Raw genomic sequence first — 18,571 nt, 5'->3', positions numbered from 1 at the left:
GATAAAGATTTGTACATGAATTAGAACAAATTAAAATAAGAATAAGAATTTACTAACATTTCCATATTTATATTAAAAATTATATTATAAGAAATTTAATTAGCCGTCTATCCACAAATCTAGATGATCGGTCTGTCGAAATAAATAAAACTAATCTAATTGTTATACAGATGATTGATAGCGACATTATAGTGACAAATAGTAAATTAACCTTTCAAGAATTTATTAAATATTTCTTGATACATATCCATTTGATTATCCTCCAACATAATTTTGTTTTCCTCAAAGAATTCACCATTAAACTTGTTTACATGTTCTTCCGTATCAAATAACTCCCCGCGATCATGCAAATTATCATCAAGAATAACTAGGTCTTCATTTTCCTGTTGTATCAAATTATATATAACTATTAATAATAATAATACTATTATTATTATAATAATAAAGAAAAATATTAGGAAGAGTGTTTACATGATGATGATGATCTTCTACATTATTACGATCAAGTATTTCCCCACCGTTCCAACTAAATAAGTTAGATCTGTTCACGTGTGCTACTACTTCATTTACTTGGATAGAATCATTGCATGAATTGGTGATGCATTGTCGTTTGACAATATTTGAAGTCGCCTCATCTTCTTTTTCTTCTTGAACGGTCATCATCATTTGAATTAATCTTTGTCTCTTCAAAGTATTATATATTGGTGGTCTTTTTCTTTTAATAACAACCGCGACATGGGACTCCAAAATATTTGGAGAAATAATCACGTTTCTATATTTGCATTCCTTCTCTAGTTGTTTGGCCAAGTGACCATCGATACTAAATTCTTTCATTATCCAGTTGTGCTCATTAATAACATTCGATTCAAGTGGATGTGTTGATTTCACAGCGTAGGAGAAATCTTTCTTTGTCCCGATCAATTGTCCTTGTCGGTCAAAAATGGGAACTCCATGGTTTTGTCCCTTCCAATGTCCTCCATTCTTGGATCCCGCAATGTTACGCCGAAAATTCTTTCCACGATGGGATCTTTTGGTTAGCCTTGTGTAAAAAATTAAGCAATCTCCTTTGTCGCAGTCAAATCCAGTAATAGATCCCTTATTCTCCTCAAATAATTGCCATGGTTCTTTATCTCCGTAAATGTCCATCTCCTTTATAACATAGCCTTCTCTTGGTCGAGGATTTCCCATTATTTCATTTGCAAGATAACTTATTAGTAATATTTCTGGGGTGAGACGACCTTGTACCGGATGTTGTTGTTTCTTATTCATGATGATGTTAGATAAGAATATGATAGTTAAAAGTTGAAATGAATTAATGATAGACTAAGAGAGGGATGTATATTTATAATAGAATGGGTGATGATAAATTAAATTGAAATAATTTGTTATTTAAAAATATTTCCTTATTTTTAGTATATTAGTTAATTATATATATTTGATTTTTTATTTTATCCTTGGAAGTCTTCTAGAAAATCCTAAAATGGAGGGTGAATGACCTCTAATATTAAACTTTGTGATATTGTAATAAATAAATTTAAATATATAAAAAAAGAATTTTTTTTTTATAAAATAGGAAAAATAAATAAACATAGGTAAATAACCAACATGAACTTGGTCAAAGAAAGCAGAATGTTTTCATCCCTAGAGTATATGAAAAACACCAAATATACCCTGACAAATAATTCCTTAAACTTATTCATAAACCAAGCAGTGTCAAAATTTACATACTTTATAAAACTGTAATGGCCAATCATCCTCTACTTTAAATCCTTATGAACAAAACTGTTAATAATTTATACATATTTCACAGCTAGCAGTAAAAGTAAAAAATCATGTGAATAAGAAAATTATGTACAAAAAGGAGTGGAATAGTTTGAACAAGATTCAGGCCAACCCTGTTGTTTCCAAAAGTTTCATAGCAAGTGGAGTCAAGTAAGGAGCAATCCTAGGCAAAGTAGGGTATGTCAAAGTTCCCAATATAAAGCAATTAAAACTCAACATAGCCACAGCATCTGATGCCAATGCTGCTGGCTTCATCTTGTCTACTGTCAAGAACAATTGAATCACACTGCTTAAAGACATGCCGACAACCGCATAAAGAGCCACCACAAGAGGCATACAAGGATCCTCAGACTCCCATATTATCATCCCCACTAATGGACACATTAATGCACCAAATATGGTTTGCCGAAGTGCCCCCTCCCTCATTTGACATATCTCCGCTTCCCATTTCATGTTTTGGTTTGCTAAATTATCATCTTCATGCTTTTCAACATCTTCAATTTGAATATGCTTATTATCAGATGATGCTTTTGTATCTTGAATTTCCTTGTTCTTTGCATTTTGAAGCTGGTTTAATAAGACAGAATATTAAGGAGTGAATGATTATAAGCCAATGTTTGATGTTGGATGGAACACAAGTACTATATAGCAAGCTCTAACCTGGTGTTGGAGTATTTGGATGTTTGAGATAGCTTTGTCGTATTCATCGTCAAATTCTTCTATGATTTGTTCCATGGCTCTACACTTTCTGGATAGTCTATTCAAATGTTGGCGAAGTTGTTTGTCATTCGATGCGAAATGATCCAATGCCATCTGCATATCATACAAATGCATTTGCATCTGGAAGTGTGATGATATCAAAGAAAGAAAGAAAGAAATCAGCAATATTCAATTAATCATAGTAATTATATGACAATATGAAAAGGATGAATTTATAAATGAACCTGTTTTTCCCTCTGAAGTGCAGTCAATACTCTTACTGGAAACGATATGATTGCATAGAACCAGACTGCAGACCTACAAATTAGGGTTCGATGGAGATTTACAGACGACCTGAGGACCTCCATCCATGTTAAAACAACAATGTAGAAGGTCCTGATTCCAAAGATGCAAGATTCTTTAAACATTTTAAGAGGCTGTGTTGCTAAAACAGTAAAGACGGATAGTAAATCTTGAAATTGTCCCATTAGATCCATCGATCACTGTAAACAAAAAACCCACCATCATTCAAACCCAAAATCAAGGTATTCTATTAAAGATCATCACATATAGGAACTTAGATCTGAAGTAGCGATTTGCGAAATTCGAGACGTGGAAATAAGAATAGTTTCTAAAACTTATATCGAATCTGGTCGCGTAATAAACAATTGGATCATGATGAAAGAACAGATGCGATACTAATAAATAAAAGAGATGACAAACCTGGAATTGAAGGGAGATGATCGTGAACTGAAGATTGTTTAGAGAGAGAAAGTTTCCGGCCGCCTCGGGTCAGAGTAGTGCGCGGGAACGGGCAGTAGCTGCCCGTAACCGAACTGAAAGAGATAGAAGAAGAAGAAGAAGGTAGAGGCGGAGTGTGGGGAAGATGATGGTGACACGTGGATTTGAGATCATACGTGGCGGCCTTTGTGCACATCGCTTTTCCTACGTAGCCACGAATTAAGACACGTGTCAACATAGGGCAACTCCATCCAAAAATATTCCATTGTTTATACCACTTCTTCAGTAAATGAAAATTGATATATTATTATTATTATTATTATTATTATTATTATTATTATTATTATTATTATTATTATTATTATTATTATTATTATTATTATTATTATTACGTAACAACATTTTTACAATATGACCTTAATTTCAGGTTATTTACTACACGAACATCGGAACATATATTTTTTTTATAATATTCTATGTTTAATTTTGTTTATTTTTAATAATTTAATAATAATTCATATAAATTAACTCAAAATTCTTATGAAGAAGTTCAATGTAATATATTATTATTATTATTATTATTATTATTATTATTATATGACCTTGATTTCAGGTTATTTACTACAAGAACATCGGAACATATATTTTTTTATAATATTCTATGTTTAATTTTGTTTATTTTTAATAATTTAATAATAATTCATATAAATTAACTCAAAATTCTTCTACGAGTTCAATGTGATATATTATTATTATTATTATTATTATTTATTATTATATGACCTTGATTTCAGGTTATTTACTACACGAACATCCGAACATATATTTTTTTATAATATTCTATGTTTAATTTTGTTTATTTTTAATAATTTAATAATAATTCATATAAATTAACTCAAAATTCTTCTACGAGTTCAGTGTGAATTCCAATCGAATTAACTAATTTCCCGATCTAATTTTGAAAATTATTATAATAACATATTATGAAATTATTTTGTTAATTTAATTATTAAATATTATTTATTATTTTAATTTTAATTTTTTTAACTAAAATTATTTATAGTGTTGGAACTTGTTTAGTTGTTTTTTCTTTATTTGTAAAATTTCCTAATAAAACATTGTCTCAGCATTTTTCTTAGGATGACAATAGAGAAGATCAGCCCCACTTCAGAGATTTTTTTATTATAAATTCGTTTTGAATAATCTCCACAGACACAGCTATACCATATTATTAAAAAAATATAAAAAAGTTATTTAATAAAACTATATGAAACAAATATTTTAATATTATATATATATATAGTAATATATTGAAAATTTATATTATTATAAAAAATAAATTTAAAATATTTAAAATAATTAAATATATTAATAATGTTATATATTCAATTATATTTATTAGTAATTATGACCGAGTTTGAGTAAACTTAGAGAAGGAGATACAAATATCATCTCTTTCTATATCAGTTTGGTTTTAGATAAAAAAACTGCAGGACTGTTTACAATTTTTATCCATAATTTTTTTTTTCTCATTAATCACGTTACTTAATTCAATAATTAAAATATTATTTATTTATTTTTTTAATTATTTTTACTATTATATATTAATACATGTTAAATTTATTTATCAAAAAAAATTATCACGAAATTTTTTTGATTTATTTGCATTTATAAAGTTATTTATATTTTGTAGAGTATTTTTTACCACAATTGTTTTTCATAATTTATCTTTTAATCATTCTACAAAAATAAGTTCCAAAAATCATTATGAATAGTATTTTATTTATCTTTCTTCAAATTAAATTAATATAATCAATTAAATTTTATTTAAATTAATAGAAAAATGAAATATTGATATACATTGACATTATAAATATAGTTAAAATAATATTATATATATATATATATATATATATATACTTCAGAAAGCTAGTAGTTGAATTATTCTCAATAGAGAACATATATATTTTAAAATAAATATATTAACTCTTGACCTATTTTACAAAATGCAAAGAATAAATATTAAGAAATGTAAATTTTTGTCAAAAGTTGGTGGAAGAAAAGACAAAGAAACATTATAACATAAATGGAGAAATTAAAGTTGATAGAAAGATGAAGATTAGAATGTTATGTCTTATGACTTAAGTATAGTAATGAGCATGAACTAACTGCTAGAGCCTGAGAGAGACACTGATGGGCAGACCATCTTGGGGAAGAACAAATGGCCCATACTCAATCCCACTTCCTTGCCCGATTGAACACCACCTATATATATATGTACATTCATTCAATCAATGATTCTTTTCTTTTTCAATTTGAATTTTAATGATATTAAATTAATTTACAAGAGAGATCTATGATGATCACCTACTTGTATTTTGTAGTCAAATGATGTAGGATGACCAACATCTCCAGTTTAGCCAACTCATTTCCTGGGCATGAGTGCACCCCATTTCCAAATGGCAGGAATGTATTGGCCTTCTGAGCCACCTAATTAATTACATAACTATTATTAATTTAATTATTACTTTTTTACTACTTCAAATTAAGTACTACCTCAAATCTGGAAGGGTCAAACTTATCAGGATTCGGGAAATTTTGTGGGTTGTGATGAATATTTCTGAATAACGGCATGACTTTCCATCCTTTGGGTATAAGATAACCTGAAAGTAAGATATATTATATATTTGTCAATATTATTTGTACAAAAATATTATTGTACCTTCAAATTCAACATCTTCAATAGCTTCTCTAAAAGTGAATGACAAAACAGAAGCCACCCTTAATGTTTCTTGAATTACTCTATTAGTAATTGACATTTTTTTAGTGTCTTCCCAAGTCAGATTCTCCTCCAATTTGTCCTTCCTTATAGCCACTTGTTCATCCTACACAAACAAACATTAATTAGTTACCCACAAAAGAATTTTCAAAAAAATGAGGCGTTGATTTGGCTTACCACGACTGCTCGAAGGATGATAGGGTTGTCGGAGAGGTACTTGATGACCCATGTGAGTACGGTTGCGGTGGTGTCGCGGGCAGCGAAGATTAGTCCGATAATATTATCGGAAATTTGTTGGTCGGTTATGTCCATTTTATCCTCCATGAAGGTTCCTAGCAAATCTTTGTGGCCACCTAAGAGAATGGTCTCTCTTCTACGGGCGATGATCTCGGTTAAGGAATGTGCTAGCTTCTTCCGGGCATTCATGGACTTGCTGAATAATGTTCCTGGTAGATTTATTGGCATAGAATTGTAACCCTTTTCCATGGAATAGTAATATTTCTTGAACTTCTCTCGGTCGATGATCTCTTCTTTTCCAAATATTGACAGCAACGAGACATTGAATGCGTACTTACAGTAATAGAATGTTGATTGAGTTAGGGTTTATAGAATGTTTTCAACTTTCAATTTGCTTACAAGTTTATATAATTACTTACAGTCTTCATCTCGTGAAAGGTGTGGAGAGTGAGTTGAGTTGGCCATGTTTGAAGAGAGTTTAGTGCAATAGATTCGATAGAAGGGATCATGGTTCTAATAGCGTCCGGCATGAAAGCTCTTAGTAAAAGCTTCTTGAGCTTGGAATGATAATCACCCTGATGAAAAAACAGGCCCTGTTCTCCCATAATCTTCATTTTTGTTGTCGGAAATGTCGGTTTGAAGAGATGAGCTCTCGACACCAGCACCTTCTTCACCGCCTCAGGACTAGATATCATCACGCATGGGCATTTCAATACGTGACTCTTGAATATGGGTCCAAATCTATCAATCAAAATCAAAATCAAAAGTCACATAATAGAAAAACAGAGTACTTAATTTGATCAAGATACAAACTTTTTAATTTTGTCGGCAAAGAAGAGATTTGGGTTCTGCGAGTAAAGCTGGAAAGTCTCGCCGATGTACGGCCAGCCGAGAGTCCCGGGCGGGAGTGGAAGTTTCCGGCGACGGCTCAACTTGAGAAGGAAATGATTGAGGAAGAAGGTCAAGAAGAAGAAGAAGAAGAACATCACAAAAACGGTGGCCCTTATTATTATTATGCTTGTGAACTCCATCAACATGTATTTCTTATTTTTATTTTATTTTTGCAAGATACATCTCTTTCTTTTATCCTTGCCATTTATTATTTATAATGAAAGATAAGCTAAGAAACTCATCATGGACCTTTTTTCAAAATATTATAATTATCATATTTTTTTAATTATTATTGTAAATAAATTTTATTTTGATAAAAAAAAGTAAATAAGTTTAACATCCTGTTTTTTTAGCAAAATGAAAATTTAATAAAACTAAAAAGGTGTTTATATAAGTCAAAGTCGTGATTGGAAAATTAATGAATTTAATAAAACTTAACTTATTTTATAAGAACTAAAAATAATAAATTATAATTATAATTTATTTTTTTTGACTGAGTTATCTTAGTTATCTGAAGTTTAATGTTCAAATTCTTGTTAACTGTCTTAAGTTGAAGTTTCATTTTTTTTATTAATGGCTTAATAACTTTATAAAATAAAATAAAAAACAAAACAAAATTACAGTTTATATTTTCTTAAACAAACAAATCAATATTAAATTTTGCTTATTTGTGATGAAATTTATTTGAGTTGGACTTGGATATGGATCGGGTTTGTTTGTTCATGAGAGAGGTGGCAGCTTATTTTGAAGAGGTACAATGTGACAAAAACATATATTTAGGATTTAAGAAGATAAGGATTTGTTTGGTTTGTATTATAATCTCAATAATAATTTGACTAAAAAAACTTGTGGAATTTTGATTCTAGATCATTTTGGTTTATTGTGAAATTAATAGGTCAATAATACTTAGTTGTGTTAAAATATTAATTATCAAAACTAATTAATTTAAAAGAAAAATCTCAAACCAAATAACACTTTAATCTCAAATGAACACGTGACAAGAAAGAAGGGCAATGTACAAAATGCCACGGTTCCTATGCACTAAGTGGGAAAAATTTTCGATAAGAAAGATTTGATTCGTCAACCCGGTCGATTCGATCGGAAAAAATTTGAATCCGATGGATCGAATTTGGATATCGATTAAATCAAATATTTTTACCGAATTTTCGAATCGAATACGAATCGGACAAAAAAGAATTCGGATACCCGAAGCCTATTCGATAAGTTTTATAATTTTAAAATAAAATAACATATTTATAAAAATTACAAAAACTAATGGCATTAAGAATAATTATGCTACTTTTATTATTAGTTTAAAATGGTATTAGATAATTTTCGATAAACAACTTCGTCAATTAAAATAATTATTTGTTTATCCAAACAAAAATATTATTAAATAATTAATTATAAAAAAAAATTAGAAATATGAAAAAAAATCGGATCGATTAGTAACTAATCCGGCTGGCTGATCCGATGTTTTCGAATTTGATAATGATCGGATACCGGATCGAATACAAATCACAATTTAAAAAGAATAGAGACAGATACCCAATTCAAGATTCGGATTAATGGATGTGCACCAGCCCATAAACCATTTTATGCTCCATTTAATTTAAGAATGAGAAAGCAATCATCTCAAATAATTTAATCCATTGATTATATAACAATTTAAATATATAACAATTTAAATATTTTTTAATAATTATCTTCTTTTTTTAACTTTTAACACCATGTATATCTCATTTGTTCTCTCTAATCTAATTCATTATTTTAATTTAATTTTATAAAATTTAAATATATTATATTAATTGTACCAACTAAAACCTAAAAAACATATTTTTTAATTAAACAAAATTACAAATAACCCAACATCAAACAAATAAATGAACTAATAGATTAGACTCCCTTTAAATTAGTTAATTGCATTTCTTATTTTTTGAAATTTTCAATGCAACTCAACCCTTTTCATTTATTTATCATAGTTTTGTTCCAAGTTAAAATTCTTAAAAACCACATAAACACTAATAAGTATATATACAAGTACTGTACTTTATATAAGTGAAGAATTAAAAATAAAATCTAAGAGTTAACTAACTAGAGACAGACAAGTCTTGATTAATCTCAAAATGGTTGGATGATTCCAAACAATTTGAGATTCTACTTGTAATATAACTCATATCCGGCCTTGCTCCAGAAATGTCAATAAGAGCCAAGTTTACAATGTCTATTAATACCTTCAATTGTTCCAAATTTGCATCCCCCTTCAGTTTTGGGTCCAACAGCCCCGCCAAAATCTCCGGGTCATCGCTCCTTATCCTCCGCTCCTGCGTCCACTCGGCTAGTGTCGTCGATCCTTGAGTTGACCTGAGCCCTATAAAAGATGGCCAGACTAGGTGGTGTAACCGGTTTGTTTTAAAATAAAATAAGAAAATGAGGACTTGATTAACCTGTGATTAATTCGAGAAGGAGAACTCCAAAACTATAAACATCGCTCTTAGGAGATACTCGTCCAGTATTGAGATAGTTGTTATCAAGGTAACCGAAGGAGCCCTTGATGATGGTAGGTGTTTGAGCGGTTTGGGGGTCGTGGCCAAGTTTACACAAACCGAAGTCTGCGAGTTTGGCTCGAGAATCATCCACAAGCAGCACGTTGGAGGACTTAACATCGCGGTGGATAACCGGGGGATCCGCGACAGAGTGGAGGTAATCGAGGGCTCGAGCAACGTCTAGAGCGATGGTCATGCGGTTGGACCACGACAACACTCCCCTAGACTGACCGTATTTGGTGTGCATCCGATCAAACAGGCTCTTGTTGGGCATATATTCCAACACCAACAATTGCTCTCCTTTGTCAAAGCAGAAACCCAACATGGCCACCAAATTGGGATGAGAAATCCTGAGCAAGACCGATACCTCATCCAAGAACACCTTCTTACTCCCACCTTTCTCCTCCATCACCCGCTTAACCGCCGCCAGCCTACCGCCCTCAAGCTCCGCCAGGTACACGTATGATGTCGCCCCCACACCAATCCGAATTCGATAGTTCTTTGTGGCCGCCCTCACCTCCTCCACCCCAAAAGTCCTCGTCATAACAACGTCCAAGCAACATTTCCCCCTCAAAACAGGACTATTCTGCTCGGGAGCAGCTAATATTTCTTTCACAGACGGTTTCTTAGAAGACAAATCCACTTCATGTTTTCTAGCCAATTCGGTCTTCCACCATCTTAAGAGAAGGGTGAGAAGGCAAACTACAACTACAGCAACAATGGCCCAAAATTCTCTTTCGGAGAACACATTGAACCGCATAGTTGGTCCTGTTCTGTATGCTGACAAACTAATATTTGATTTCGTTATAGACGCCTTATGGCAAAGGGAAGACAGACAGAGAAATAGACATTTGATGGTGTTTTTGGAAGATCCATTTGTTTGGAACTATGCATCATCAGAAGATGTTCATCCATTTCAAATAAGGATCTTTATTTTGGCTTATTTCATGTTTTCTATGCCTTGTTTGATGTGGGTTATAACTTAAAAATGCATTATTCTATATTGCACAGTGTACTATGCTCTGTTTGTTTATCTCTGTATTGCAATTCTTTTGAAAAAAACCAAGACAAGAACATCAACAGACTATTGCAATTCTAAAATCTAGAATATGACCCAACATCAATCACAGTAGTAGAAAGTGACAAGGTTTCGACAAAATGTAAAAGAAGCATCATCCTTATAATCCCAACAAAACAGGTTTAGAAAGATAACATTTTCAGTACATAATAAGACCACAATCATCACCCATAAAAAAACAAGTGTTTTTAATCCTAATTTTTCCAAAACCTAGCCATGAGATACATGGAGCTAACCAAAGCAGACCAGTTATTGTTTGATGAAGTGTGGAGACAACAGTTTTGCAATTTCTAGCATCCCAACTTTCTCCTTTCCATCGAAAATTGTCTTTAGCTTATCGTCGCAGAGTATCTCCCTCCTGTTACTAGGGTTCTACAAAGGTCGAACAATCATATGTTAAAGCAATGTATTAGCATTTTGATTGAAGAAAACAAACCATTTAAGTAGAGTATTATCAACTCATAATATCAGAAAGCATCATTTGATGGAGAAGAAAGAAGATTCACAAGAGGAAATCATGGATATTTGGCTGTGGAATATCAAGTGAAGACTACAACAAACATATCAGAAATTATGTTCATAAATCTATTCAGGGGACTTCATTATGCAAGGTTTTCTAGGTGGATTTGGATTGTGCCCAATACTGTATTATAATGAAGATGATATTTACAATACAAAATGACAGCCAATCTAGTCAAATTGAAAACCTAAGTCATAATAGCTGAACTAATCCAACTTCATATGTATCAACATTAGCCCATAATACAGAAATGAAAGTTACATAACAAACAGCAATGTTCATATAAGACTAATGAAAACTGAAGGCAGAAAATGGATGTAATTATCGGGTCAAGCGATTAATAGGTTTAAGACAGAAACTAAAGAAATGAGAAAGAGATACCTGGAGATTGTGCAGCTTGATGTAGTCCCAGACCTTCTTCATAACATCAGAACGCGCCGCTTCTGGAACGCCAAGGAAATCGTTGAGCGCAGGAGAGACTTGCATCGGCTTCATTATACCCAAAGGACGGCGTTCCACCGCAGCCGCGGCGCCCGAAGTAGGGATCTTTGCGGCCGCGGCGCTCTCTGCGGCTGCCATCAGCACTGTGCGGCCAGCCCCAAACACTCTGGTGTAGAATGACGCCATGTCTTTGTCTTTTCTCCTAACGCTCTTCTTCACTTCAGTAAGAATCCTAGGGCTTATGCGTTTTCGTTATTTTGGTTTGTATTTATAGCGATCATCGCTTAACCAAAACGCGTCCATTTCCAAATCGTATTAATAAAAATTAAGTTGAATAAATAAAATATAAATAATTTAGACAAAAAAATTTCTAAAATATTTGAGATATAAATTGAATAATAATCTGTAAAATTAATGTTGAGAATGTATTTTAAAATTATTTTGATTTTTATATATAATAACTTATTTATTTTTATCGTTAGTTTTTTTAGATGTTGGACTAAGTTCAAAGTTAGGTAATAATCAAAATAGATTTTTTAACTTAATTTTTGAATTTAAGTTAATCTAATAATTAAGTTATATTAGGTAATAGATATCAAATAAAAATTTTAATTGAAGAAGGGGATAAATTATAGTATCAAAACACAACCTTAAATTATTTTGGATTTTAATAACGGTGCTTAAACAATTTTATATTTAAAGTATTTTAATTTTTCTGTCATATTTATTGATAGTGTGGAAAATAAGTCTACCATACCTTCATTTTGGAATTTTTTTACTATCACGACACCGAGTAACACTGTTATTATATTCTTTAAATATAATTTTTTTTTTTATAAATTTTATAAATAACTTTTTAATATTAAATATATTATAATATATTAAAAAATTATATTATTATAAAAAATAAACTTAACTTTTTTTTTAAATATGAAAAATAAATTAAATAAATTGGTGAATTAACTTAAATTTTAAATTTAAGTTAATCTAATAATTAAGTTATATTAGGCAATAGATACCAAATAAAAAACTTAATTAAAGAAAGTAAAAAATTATTGTAACAAACATAATCTTAAATTATTTTGGATTTTGATAACATTCCTTAAACATTTTTATATTTAAAGTAAAGTTAATTTTTCTGTCATATTTACTGATGGTATGGAAAATAAGTTTACCATACCTTCAATTCTATTTTGTAATTTTTTTACTGTCCCTTTGACACCGGGTGACACTGTTGACATATTTTCTATAAATAATTTTCTTTATAAATAACTTTTTAATATTAAATATATTATAATATATTGAAATTTTATATTATTATAAAAAATCAACTTAAAAATTTTAAAATATAAAAAAATATATATATATTAAAGATGTTATATATTTAATTTTATTTATAAATATTTTTAGTAAAATGAAAATGAAATCATACACAAAATACCATCTCACCTCATCTACCTTAAACTATCAATTAAACTGGAAAAAACAGTAGGACAATTCGAATAAAAAATAGAAATATTCAAACAAATCATGTTCAAATTTCCAATTTTAGATATAGTTAAAGGGTTGGAATGTAATTTTGACCCCCAAGAATGTTTTGTATCGGTTACACACATTTGCATTCCCATCCCATATTTGAATGAAATTTCATCTATCTTCTCATTCGCAATCATTTCAAACCCTAGTTGAGATATATTTATTCTAAAATTCAATATTAGTATTGATTAGAAACAATCATCTTCAGTTTTTTTTCATCTATTAAGTATTATTTATTTTGCTAACATTTCAAAATACTTGGTCAATGTTTAAGATTAACAATTATTTTTATTGAAATGAAAATAAAAATATTATAATAAATCTGTGCATTTTGCATTTTTTTACCTTGATTAGGTTTAGAATACAATATAATCTTGATATATTATAAGAGATTATTTTAACTCTTTTATTGATATTTTTTTTAAGAAAATAAAATTTGGCTTAGGGCAGCCATATATTATCTTTATTAAAAGAGACTTTGTTGCATATTAATCATATTTTATTTTGAATGATATATTGATGTGCATCTTGATAGTGGTGTAATTGTTTTATAACAAAAATAAGTATATATTTAAATTTTCTAATGTTATTTTATATAAAAGTAAAGTTGGTAGAAAAGTAAACACTTTGAACATTTTTGTGATTAGGATTTCAAACTCCTATACTTTTTGTTTTTGTTGTATTATTTTAATAGTTCAAAACCCCTTTTTTATGTTGGATTGATGAAGACAATTCAATTGAGTCTCTCAATAGGTTTTCTTCCCATCAACAAGAGAGCAGTATTTCAATCAAAGTTTGTACATATTACAATCTATTTATAAAAAATCTCTTAGTATATATCTAGTAAGAACATATAAGAACCTATCTTGGTTCGAGAATAGATATTGTTATTTTATTTACTGAATGGTTTGAATTCGAAACTTGCTCAACTTGTTCGGATCCAGTGGAAAACGCTGCCTTCTTTGGAGTAGGCAAGTCGTGGTTGTTGTTTCTTAACATGGAAATGACATCGGTCATGGTAGGCCTGTCTGAGGCACGCTCCTCTACGCACAACAAAGCCACATGAATGCATCTTTTCAATGCATTTCCATCGCAATAACTTGTTTTAAAGAATGTCGAATCAACAAGTTCTAACCAATCTCCCCTGTTCCACAAAGTCCACGCCTAGAAACACCAAAATGAGTAAAATGTTACTTATTTAATTAATATATTAGGTTTTCACCGATTTATAATATGAGACTTACATATCCTACTAAGTTGAGTGCCTCGTCGCTGAAATAGAAACTGTTATTTCTACGACCGCTCACAATTTCAAGCATTACAACTCCAAAGCTGAAAACGTCTGACTTGATAGAAAATTTTCCTTCCATCGCGTATTCTGGAGACATATAACCACTAACAAAAGAAAAATTATTATTGATCCTCAAACATTAATGAAAAATGCATACAACATAGTGACGTACTAGGTTCCAACAACCCTCTTGGTATTTGTTGCTATATCATCGGTTAGCTCCATGATTCTAGCCATCCCAAAGTCGGAAATTTTAGGATTCATATTCGCGTCTAACAATATATTGCTAACTTTCAAATCCCTATGAATTATTCTCAATCTTGAGTATTTGTGAAGGTAAAGTAAGCCTTGTGCAATTCCTTCTATAATGTGCAATCTCCTATCCCATGACAATAGCTCTTTCATCCTTGAATCTATAGTAGCATGTTTAACACTTTTTAGAAGCTAACTTCAAGATGTTAGTCAAAGATAACTTCAAAATTGACAACTTACCAAAGAGAAAGTAATCCAAGCTCTTGTTAGGCATATATTCATAAACCAACATCCTTTCACCATCTTGAATGCAATAGCCTAAGAGTTGCACTAGGTTCACATGTTGGAGCTTGGCTATTAAGTTTAGTTCATTCTTGAACTCTACTAATCCTTGTCCGGACTTACTCGAGAGTCGCTTCACCGCCACTTCCTTACCTTCTCCCGGTAGTATCCCCTGATTAAAACATAGTAAATAACCAAAGACTTTCTTTTCAAGTTATATTTAGTTGTACTCACCTTATAAACAGGTCCAAATCCGCCTTCACCAAGCTTACTCTCAGACGAGAAATTGTTAGTTGAGGCCACAATGATCTCAAAACTAAATACTTCAACAACATTAGTATTGTTGTCGATACATCCTACAATATCTTCGAGCCCAAGCTCAATGTCACGTTTTTTCTCCTCCTCTTCCCTACTATTAGCACTATCCATCTCCGACTTCTTAGTTGTCAATTTCATTTCCTCGCCTTTTTTCTTCTTGTTCTTTGTTTCCTCTTTTTTCTTCTTCTTCTCCTCTTTCTTCATTGTTTTCTTATTCTTCTTCTTGGCCTGCTCAGCTTCATCTAAATTGATCATTAATAATCTATCTCAGCAACCAGAATCGATCAACTGATCAAACCAGAAAAATGTACAATTTACCTTTTAGTCGTTTGATCAATAACATATCTTTTCGTCTTTTCCGTCTACAATAGCGACAAGTGAGGCACAATATGACCACCAGCACAATTAATAAGGCAAAAATACCGACAACGTAACTCCTCATGACCTTAATTATAACATAGGTTTTGGTGAGCCTTTTTGTTTTTTGAGAGAAGATGAAGATATTTAAGGATGGAGTCTGGGCAGATTTGGTTGCTTGCTTACGAGATCAATAGTTGATTTTTTTGTATTCTTTCTAATATTTAAGTATAGGTTCATGTTCATTTAATGGTCAATGTGAAATGGGATTGATTTCCTTGAAATTATTTAATGGGAGTACACAAACAGAATATAAATGAATACATAAAATATTCATTTTTATTAGTTAAATTATTGATAGCTAGCCATAAAGATAAAAGGGACTTTTATTTATATATATTTTTAAGATAAACGAGTTGTTGACTTGTCAATAAATAGTTCAAAACTTATTTTTGTACAATTTATAACTAATATATATTAGCTTATCTGGTGTAGTTTTTTTATTTGGAAAATATATTATTGGATATAAAATAGATTATTTGAGTTAAATGACTTAAATATATTTTGTATTTAATATTTCAGTTTTATAAAAGAATAAAGCAATGACTAGAGATAATTTGAAATTTGATGAATGAAAATTAGGTTATCAAACAAGGCCTAATTAGAGATGTGGGGGGATTTGGGCGTTGACAGAAACACCTTCTAATCCTCAAATAAGTGAAATAAATATTTCAGCAAAAATAAATAAATAAATAAATGGAGTTCAATTTCCAGGAAGGAAGTTATTTATTTGACTAATAACATATTTGTCCTCAACTTTGTAAAATAAAGTAGATCTGCCATTTAAGTATTATTCAGCAAATAAATCTCACTTAAAATTTATCACAGAACATTGTAATCACATATTAAGATTATTAAAATAAAAATAAATAAATATATAATTAAACTTTTTTAATATTTAATATGTAACCACTAGACTAAAAAAGAGAATAAAGAATAAACATAGATAGAATAATAAATAAATATTAATTTTGGCAAAATTTTGATGGGAAACGAGTTATTGATTTGTTAACAATCGTTGAATTTATTTTTGTACAATTTCTAACTAATAGCTTGTTTGATGTAGGTGTCTTTTAAAGATAATCTTGATTTTGGAATTTTTTTTTTTTTTAAAAAAAAGTACTTTATTTAATAGTTCTGCTTTATATAAATAAATAAATAAATTACAATTAATTTAAATTATATATAATTGATGAAATTGTTAGCTGAGAATGAAGTTGTTTGATTTTTGGATTATCGGGAGTTTTATCTCAAAATTTAATAATGACGTCACCAATATAGTCAATCATTTTACTAATTAAAATACATAAATTAATTTTTATTTAAATATTTTAATTTATATTATTAAAAAATAATATTATATATATTATATTTATTTTATTACATTATAAAATTTATTTTCATATAAATTAAATTACTAAATTATTTAATTTAAAAAATATATTAAATAAAAATAAATAAAATTATAACATACTATATTATCTAATATACCATTTAAATTTTAAATAATTTAAATAAATAATTATACTAGAAAATAAAATTAAATATATTTAAATAAAATATTAATTAATTTATAAATATATCTCATCTAAATTAAATATTTATAAGAAAATTATTCAATTTTTTAAAGTATAAACTAACTTTAAATGGTTATTATCTTATAAATTATTTCATGTAAAATTTTTATATTAATTATATTAAATAAAATTAAATACACAATATAAATAAAATTATAATATACTATATTATCTTATATAATATCTAAATTATAATAGTGGTTATTTATAAAATTATTATTCATTTAAATTTTTATTTATGTATTAATAAAAGTTAATATTAATATATTTATAGTTTTTTAATATTTATTTTATTATATTATATTTTAAATTTTATTTTAATATAAATTAAATTAATTTATTTTAAAAATGTATTATGAACTATGAGAGAGATATTAATGGTAATAAAAATTAAAAAAACCCATTTTTTTTTTTTCTAATTTCATATCAAACAAGTTAGTTGAAAGAAAATCCAAATAATATTCAAATGACCAGTTCCTCAAACAAACCTCAAACAAGTCCTTTGAAACGTGGTTTTGTCACGTTTGTGAATGTTCAAAAAAAATATCTTCTAATGCTCAAACAAGTCAAATAAACAAAATTGAGTACAATTCCAAGAAGTGAATAATAATGGAGTATTCAGAAGAAAAAAAAAATGAGTACAATTTCCAAGAAATTACTAATAACATATTTGCCATTGACATTTTTTTATTATGTTACCAACAAAAAGTGATGATGTTTTTATTTGACAAATAAATTTATCTATTTGATAACAAATTAATTATCAATAAACTTATCAAAAAAATTGAACACTTTTTTTTAATGCAATTATCCAAATAAATGTTTAGATTAATAGTAATAATAATAATAATAAATAAATAAATAAATAAATAAATACCCTCCTTTTGTATGGATTTGATCTTGACTCAAAAGTCATATAAAAAAAGATCAATTATTATTTAAAACTCGAACTTTGGTTGTTTTTATTAGATGAGTGTCATATTTTAATTTGTACGTATTAGACTTCAATTATCACAATTTAGTCATTTCAGAATTTTTATAAATGAACAAACATATTTTCTTTTTCTTTTTTGAATTATTTTATCACATTTGTAATGTGATAACATTTTTCTTATTTTTTTTTTTTAAATTATCTTGACATATTATATATTTTTTTATAACTTTCAAATAATATTCAAATGTTT

General features: G+C 28.9%; 5 protein-coding genes across 5 annotated transcripts; all 5 read right to left on the bottom strand.

Annotated features, from left to right (window-relative positions):
• Positions 1 to 1,884: 1,884 nt before the first annotated feature.
• Positions 1,885 to 2,978, bottom strand: LOC124928857. Its single transcript, XM_047469107.1, has 3 exons — positions 2,727 to 2,978; positions 2,443 to 2,622; positions 1,885 to 2,349 (listed from the first exon to the last, which is right to left on the bottom strand). The coding sequence occupies exons 1-3, from the start codon at positions 2,976 to 2,978 to the stop codon at positions 1,885 to 1,887; spliced, it is 897 nt and encodes a 298-aa protein (XP_047325063.1).
• Positions 2,979 to 5,393: 2,415 nt separating this feature from the next.
• Positions 5,394 to 6,948, bottom strand: LOC124928855 (abscisic acid 8'-hydroxylase 3-like). The gene is made up of 6 exons (XM_047469106.1): positions 6,658 to 6,948; positions 6,179 to 6,571; positions 5,945 to 6,107; positions 5,779 to 5,885; positions 5,594 to 5,712; positions 5,394 to 5,487 (listed from the first exon to the last, which is right to left on the bottom strand). The coding sequence occupies exons 1-6, from the start codon at positions 6,931 to 6,933 to the stop codon at positions 5,394 to 5,396; spliced, it is 1,152 nt and encodes a 383-aa protein (XP_047325062.1). The 5' UTR covers positions 6,934 to 6,948.
• Positions 6,949 to 9,219: 2,271 nt separating this feature from the next.
• On the bottom strand, positions 9,220 to 10,441 carry LOC124928854 (probable leucine-rich repeat receptor-like protein kinase At5g49770). Its single transcript, XM_047469105.1, has 2 exons — positions 9,577 to 10,441; positions 9,220 to 9,500 (listed from the first exon to the last, which is right to left on the bottom strand). Exons 1-2 carry the CDS (start codon positions 10,433 to 10,435, stop codon positions 9,220 to 9,222), a joined length of 1,140 nt encoding a protein of 379 aa, XP_047325061.1. The 5' UTR covers positions 10,436 to 10,441.
• A 306-nt stretch (positions 10,442 to 10,747) lies between these two features.
• On the bottom strand, positions 10,748 to 11,949 carry LOC124932508 (protein TRI1-like). Its single transcript, XM_047473153.1, has 2 exons — positions 11,655 to 11,949; positions 10,748 to 11,125 (listed from the first exon to the last, which is right to left on the bottom strand). Exons 1-2 carry the CDS (start codon positions 11,898 to 11,900, stop codon positions 11,003 to 11,005), a joined length of 369 nt encoding a protein of 122 aa, XP_047329109.1. The 5' UTR covers positions 11,901 to 11,949; the 3' UTR covers positions 10,748 to 11,002.
• A 2,028-nt stretch (positions 11,950 to 13,977) lies between these two features.
• Positions 13,978 to 15,996, bottom strand: LOC124932507 (G-type lectin S-receptor-like serine/threonine-protein kinase CES101). Its single transcript, XM_047473152.1, has 6 exons — positions 15,712 to 15,996; positions 15,310 to 15,635; positions 15,034 to 15,247; positions 14,714 to 14,954; positions 14,495 to 14,645; positions 13,978 to 14,414 (listed from the first exon to the last, which is right to left on the bottom strand). The coding sequence occupies exons 1-6, from the start codon at positions 15,833 to 15,835 to the stop codon at positions 14,112 to 14,114; spliced, it is 1,359 nt and encodes a 452-aa protein (XP_047329108.1). The 5' UTR covers positions 15,836 to 15,996; the 3' UTR covers positions 13,978 to 14,111.
• Positions 15,997 to 18,571: the final 2,575 nt, after the last annotated feature.

Source organism: Impatiens glandulifera, chromosome 3 (assembly GCF_907164915.1).
Source record: "Impatiens glandulifera chromosome 3, dImpGla2.1, whole genome shotgun sequence".
Taxonomy (NCBI): Eukaryota; Viridiplantae; Streptophyta; class Magnoliopsida; order Ericales; family Balsaminaceae; genus Impatiens; species Impatiens glandulifera.
The sequence above is the reverse complement of the archived record's forward strand: the minus strand, read 5'-3'. Positions and strand labels throughout refer to the sequence as shown.

What these genes read in the sequence shown, in the direction of transcription:
- LOC124928857 (XM_047469107.1), bottom strand. Translation starts at nt 2,978, where the DNA reads ATGGATCTAATGGGACAATTTCAAGATTTACTATCCGTCTTTACTGTT. An exon ending in CACTTCAGAGGGAAAAACAG is followed by an intron (nt 2,623 to 2,726) that starts GTTCATTTATAA and finishes TCACACTTCCAG; the next exon opens with ATGCAAATGCATTTGTATGA. An exon ending in TCCAAATACTCCAACACCAG is followed by an intron (nt 2,350 to 2,442) that starts GTTAGAGCTTGC and finishes TTATTAAACCAG; the next exon opens with CTTCAAAATGCAAAGAACAA.
- LOC124928854 (XM_047469105.1), bottom strand. Translation starts at nt 10,435, where the DNA reads ATGCGGTTCAATGTGTTCTCCGAAAGAGAATTTTGGGCCATTGTTGCT. An exon ending in CCTTCTCGAATTAATCACAG is followed by an intron (nt 9,501 to 9,576) that starts GTTAATCAAGTC and finishes CATCTTTTATAG; the next exon opens with GGCTCAGGTCAACTCAAGGA.
- LOC124932508 (XM_047473153.1), bottom strand. Translation starts at nt 11,900, where the DNA reads ATGGCGTCATTCTACACCAGAGTGTTTGGGGCTGGCCGCACAGTGCTG. An exon ending in TCAAGCTGCACAATCTCCAG is followed by an intron (nt 11,126 to 11,654) that starts GTATCTCTTTCT and finishes CGACCTTTGTAG; the next exon opens with AACCCTAGTAACAGGAGGGA.
- LOC124932507 (XM_047473152.1), bottom strand. Translation starts at nt 15,835, where the DNA reads ATGAGGAGTTACGTTGTCGGTATTTTTGCCTTATTAATTGTGCTGGTG. An exon ending in ATTGATCAAACGACTAAAAG is followed by an intron (nt 15,636 to 15,711) that starts GTAAATTGTACA and finishes TGATCAATTTAG; the next exon opens with ATGAAGCTGAGCAGGCCAAG. An exon ending in CACTCAACTTAGTAGGATAT is followed by an intron (nt 14,415 to 14,494) that starts GTAAGTCTCATA and finishes TGGTGTTTCTAG; the next exon opens with GCGTGGACTTTGTGGAACAG.
- LOC124928855 (XM_047469106.1), bottom strand. Translation starts at nt 6,933, where the DNA reads ATGATATCTAGTCCTGAGGCGGTGAAGAAGGTGCTGGTGTCGAGAGCT. An exon ending in CCTTTCACGAGATGAAGACT is followed by an intron (nt 6,572 to 6,657) that starts GTAAGTAATTAT and finishes TATTACTGTAAG; the next exon opens with TACGCATTCAATGTCTCGTT. An exon ending in TGAAGATGTTGAATTTGAAG is followed by an intron (nt 5,886 to 5,944) that starts GTACAATAATAT and finishes TCTTACTTTCAG; the next exon opens with GTTATCTTATACCCAAAGGA.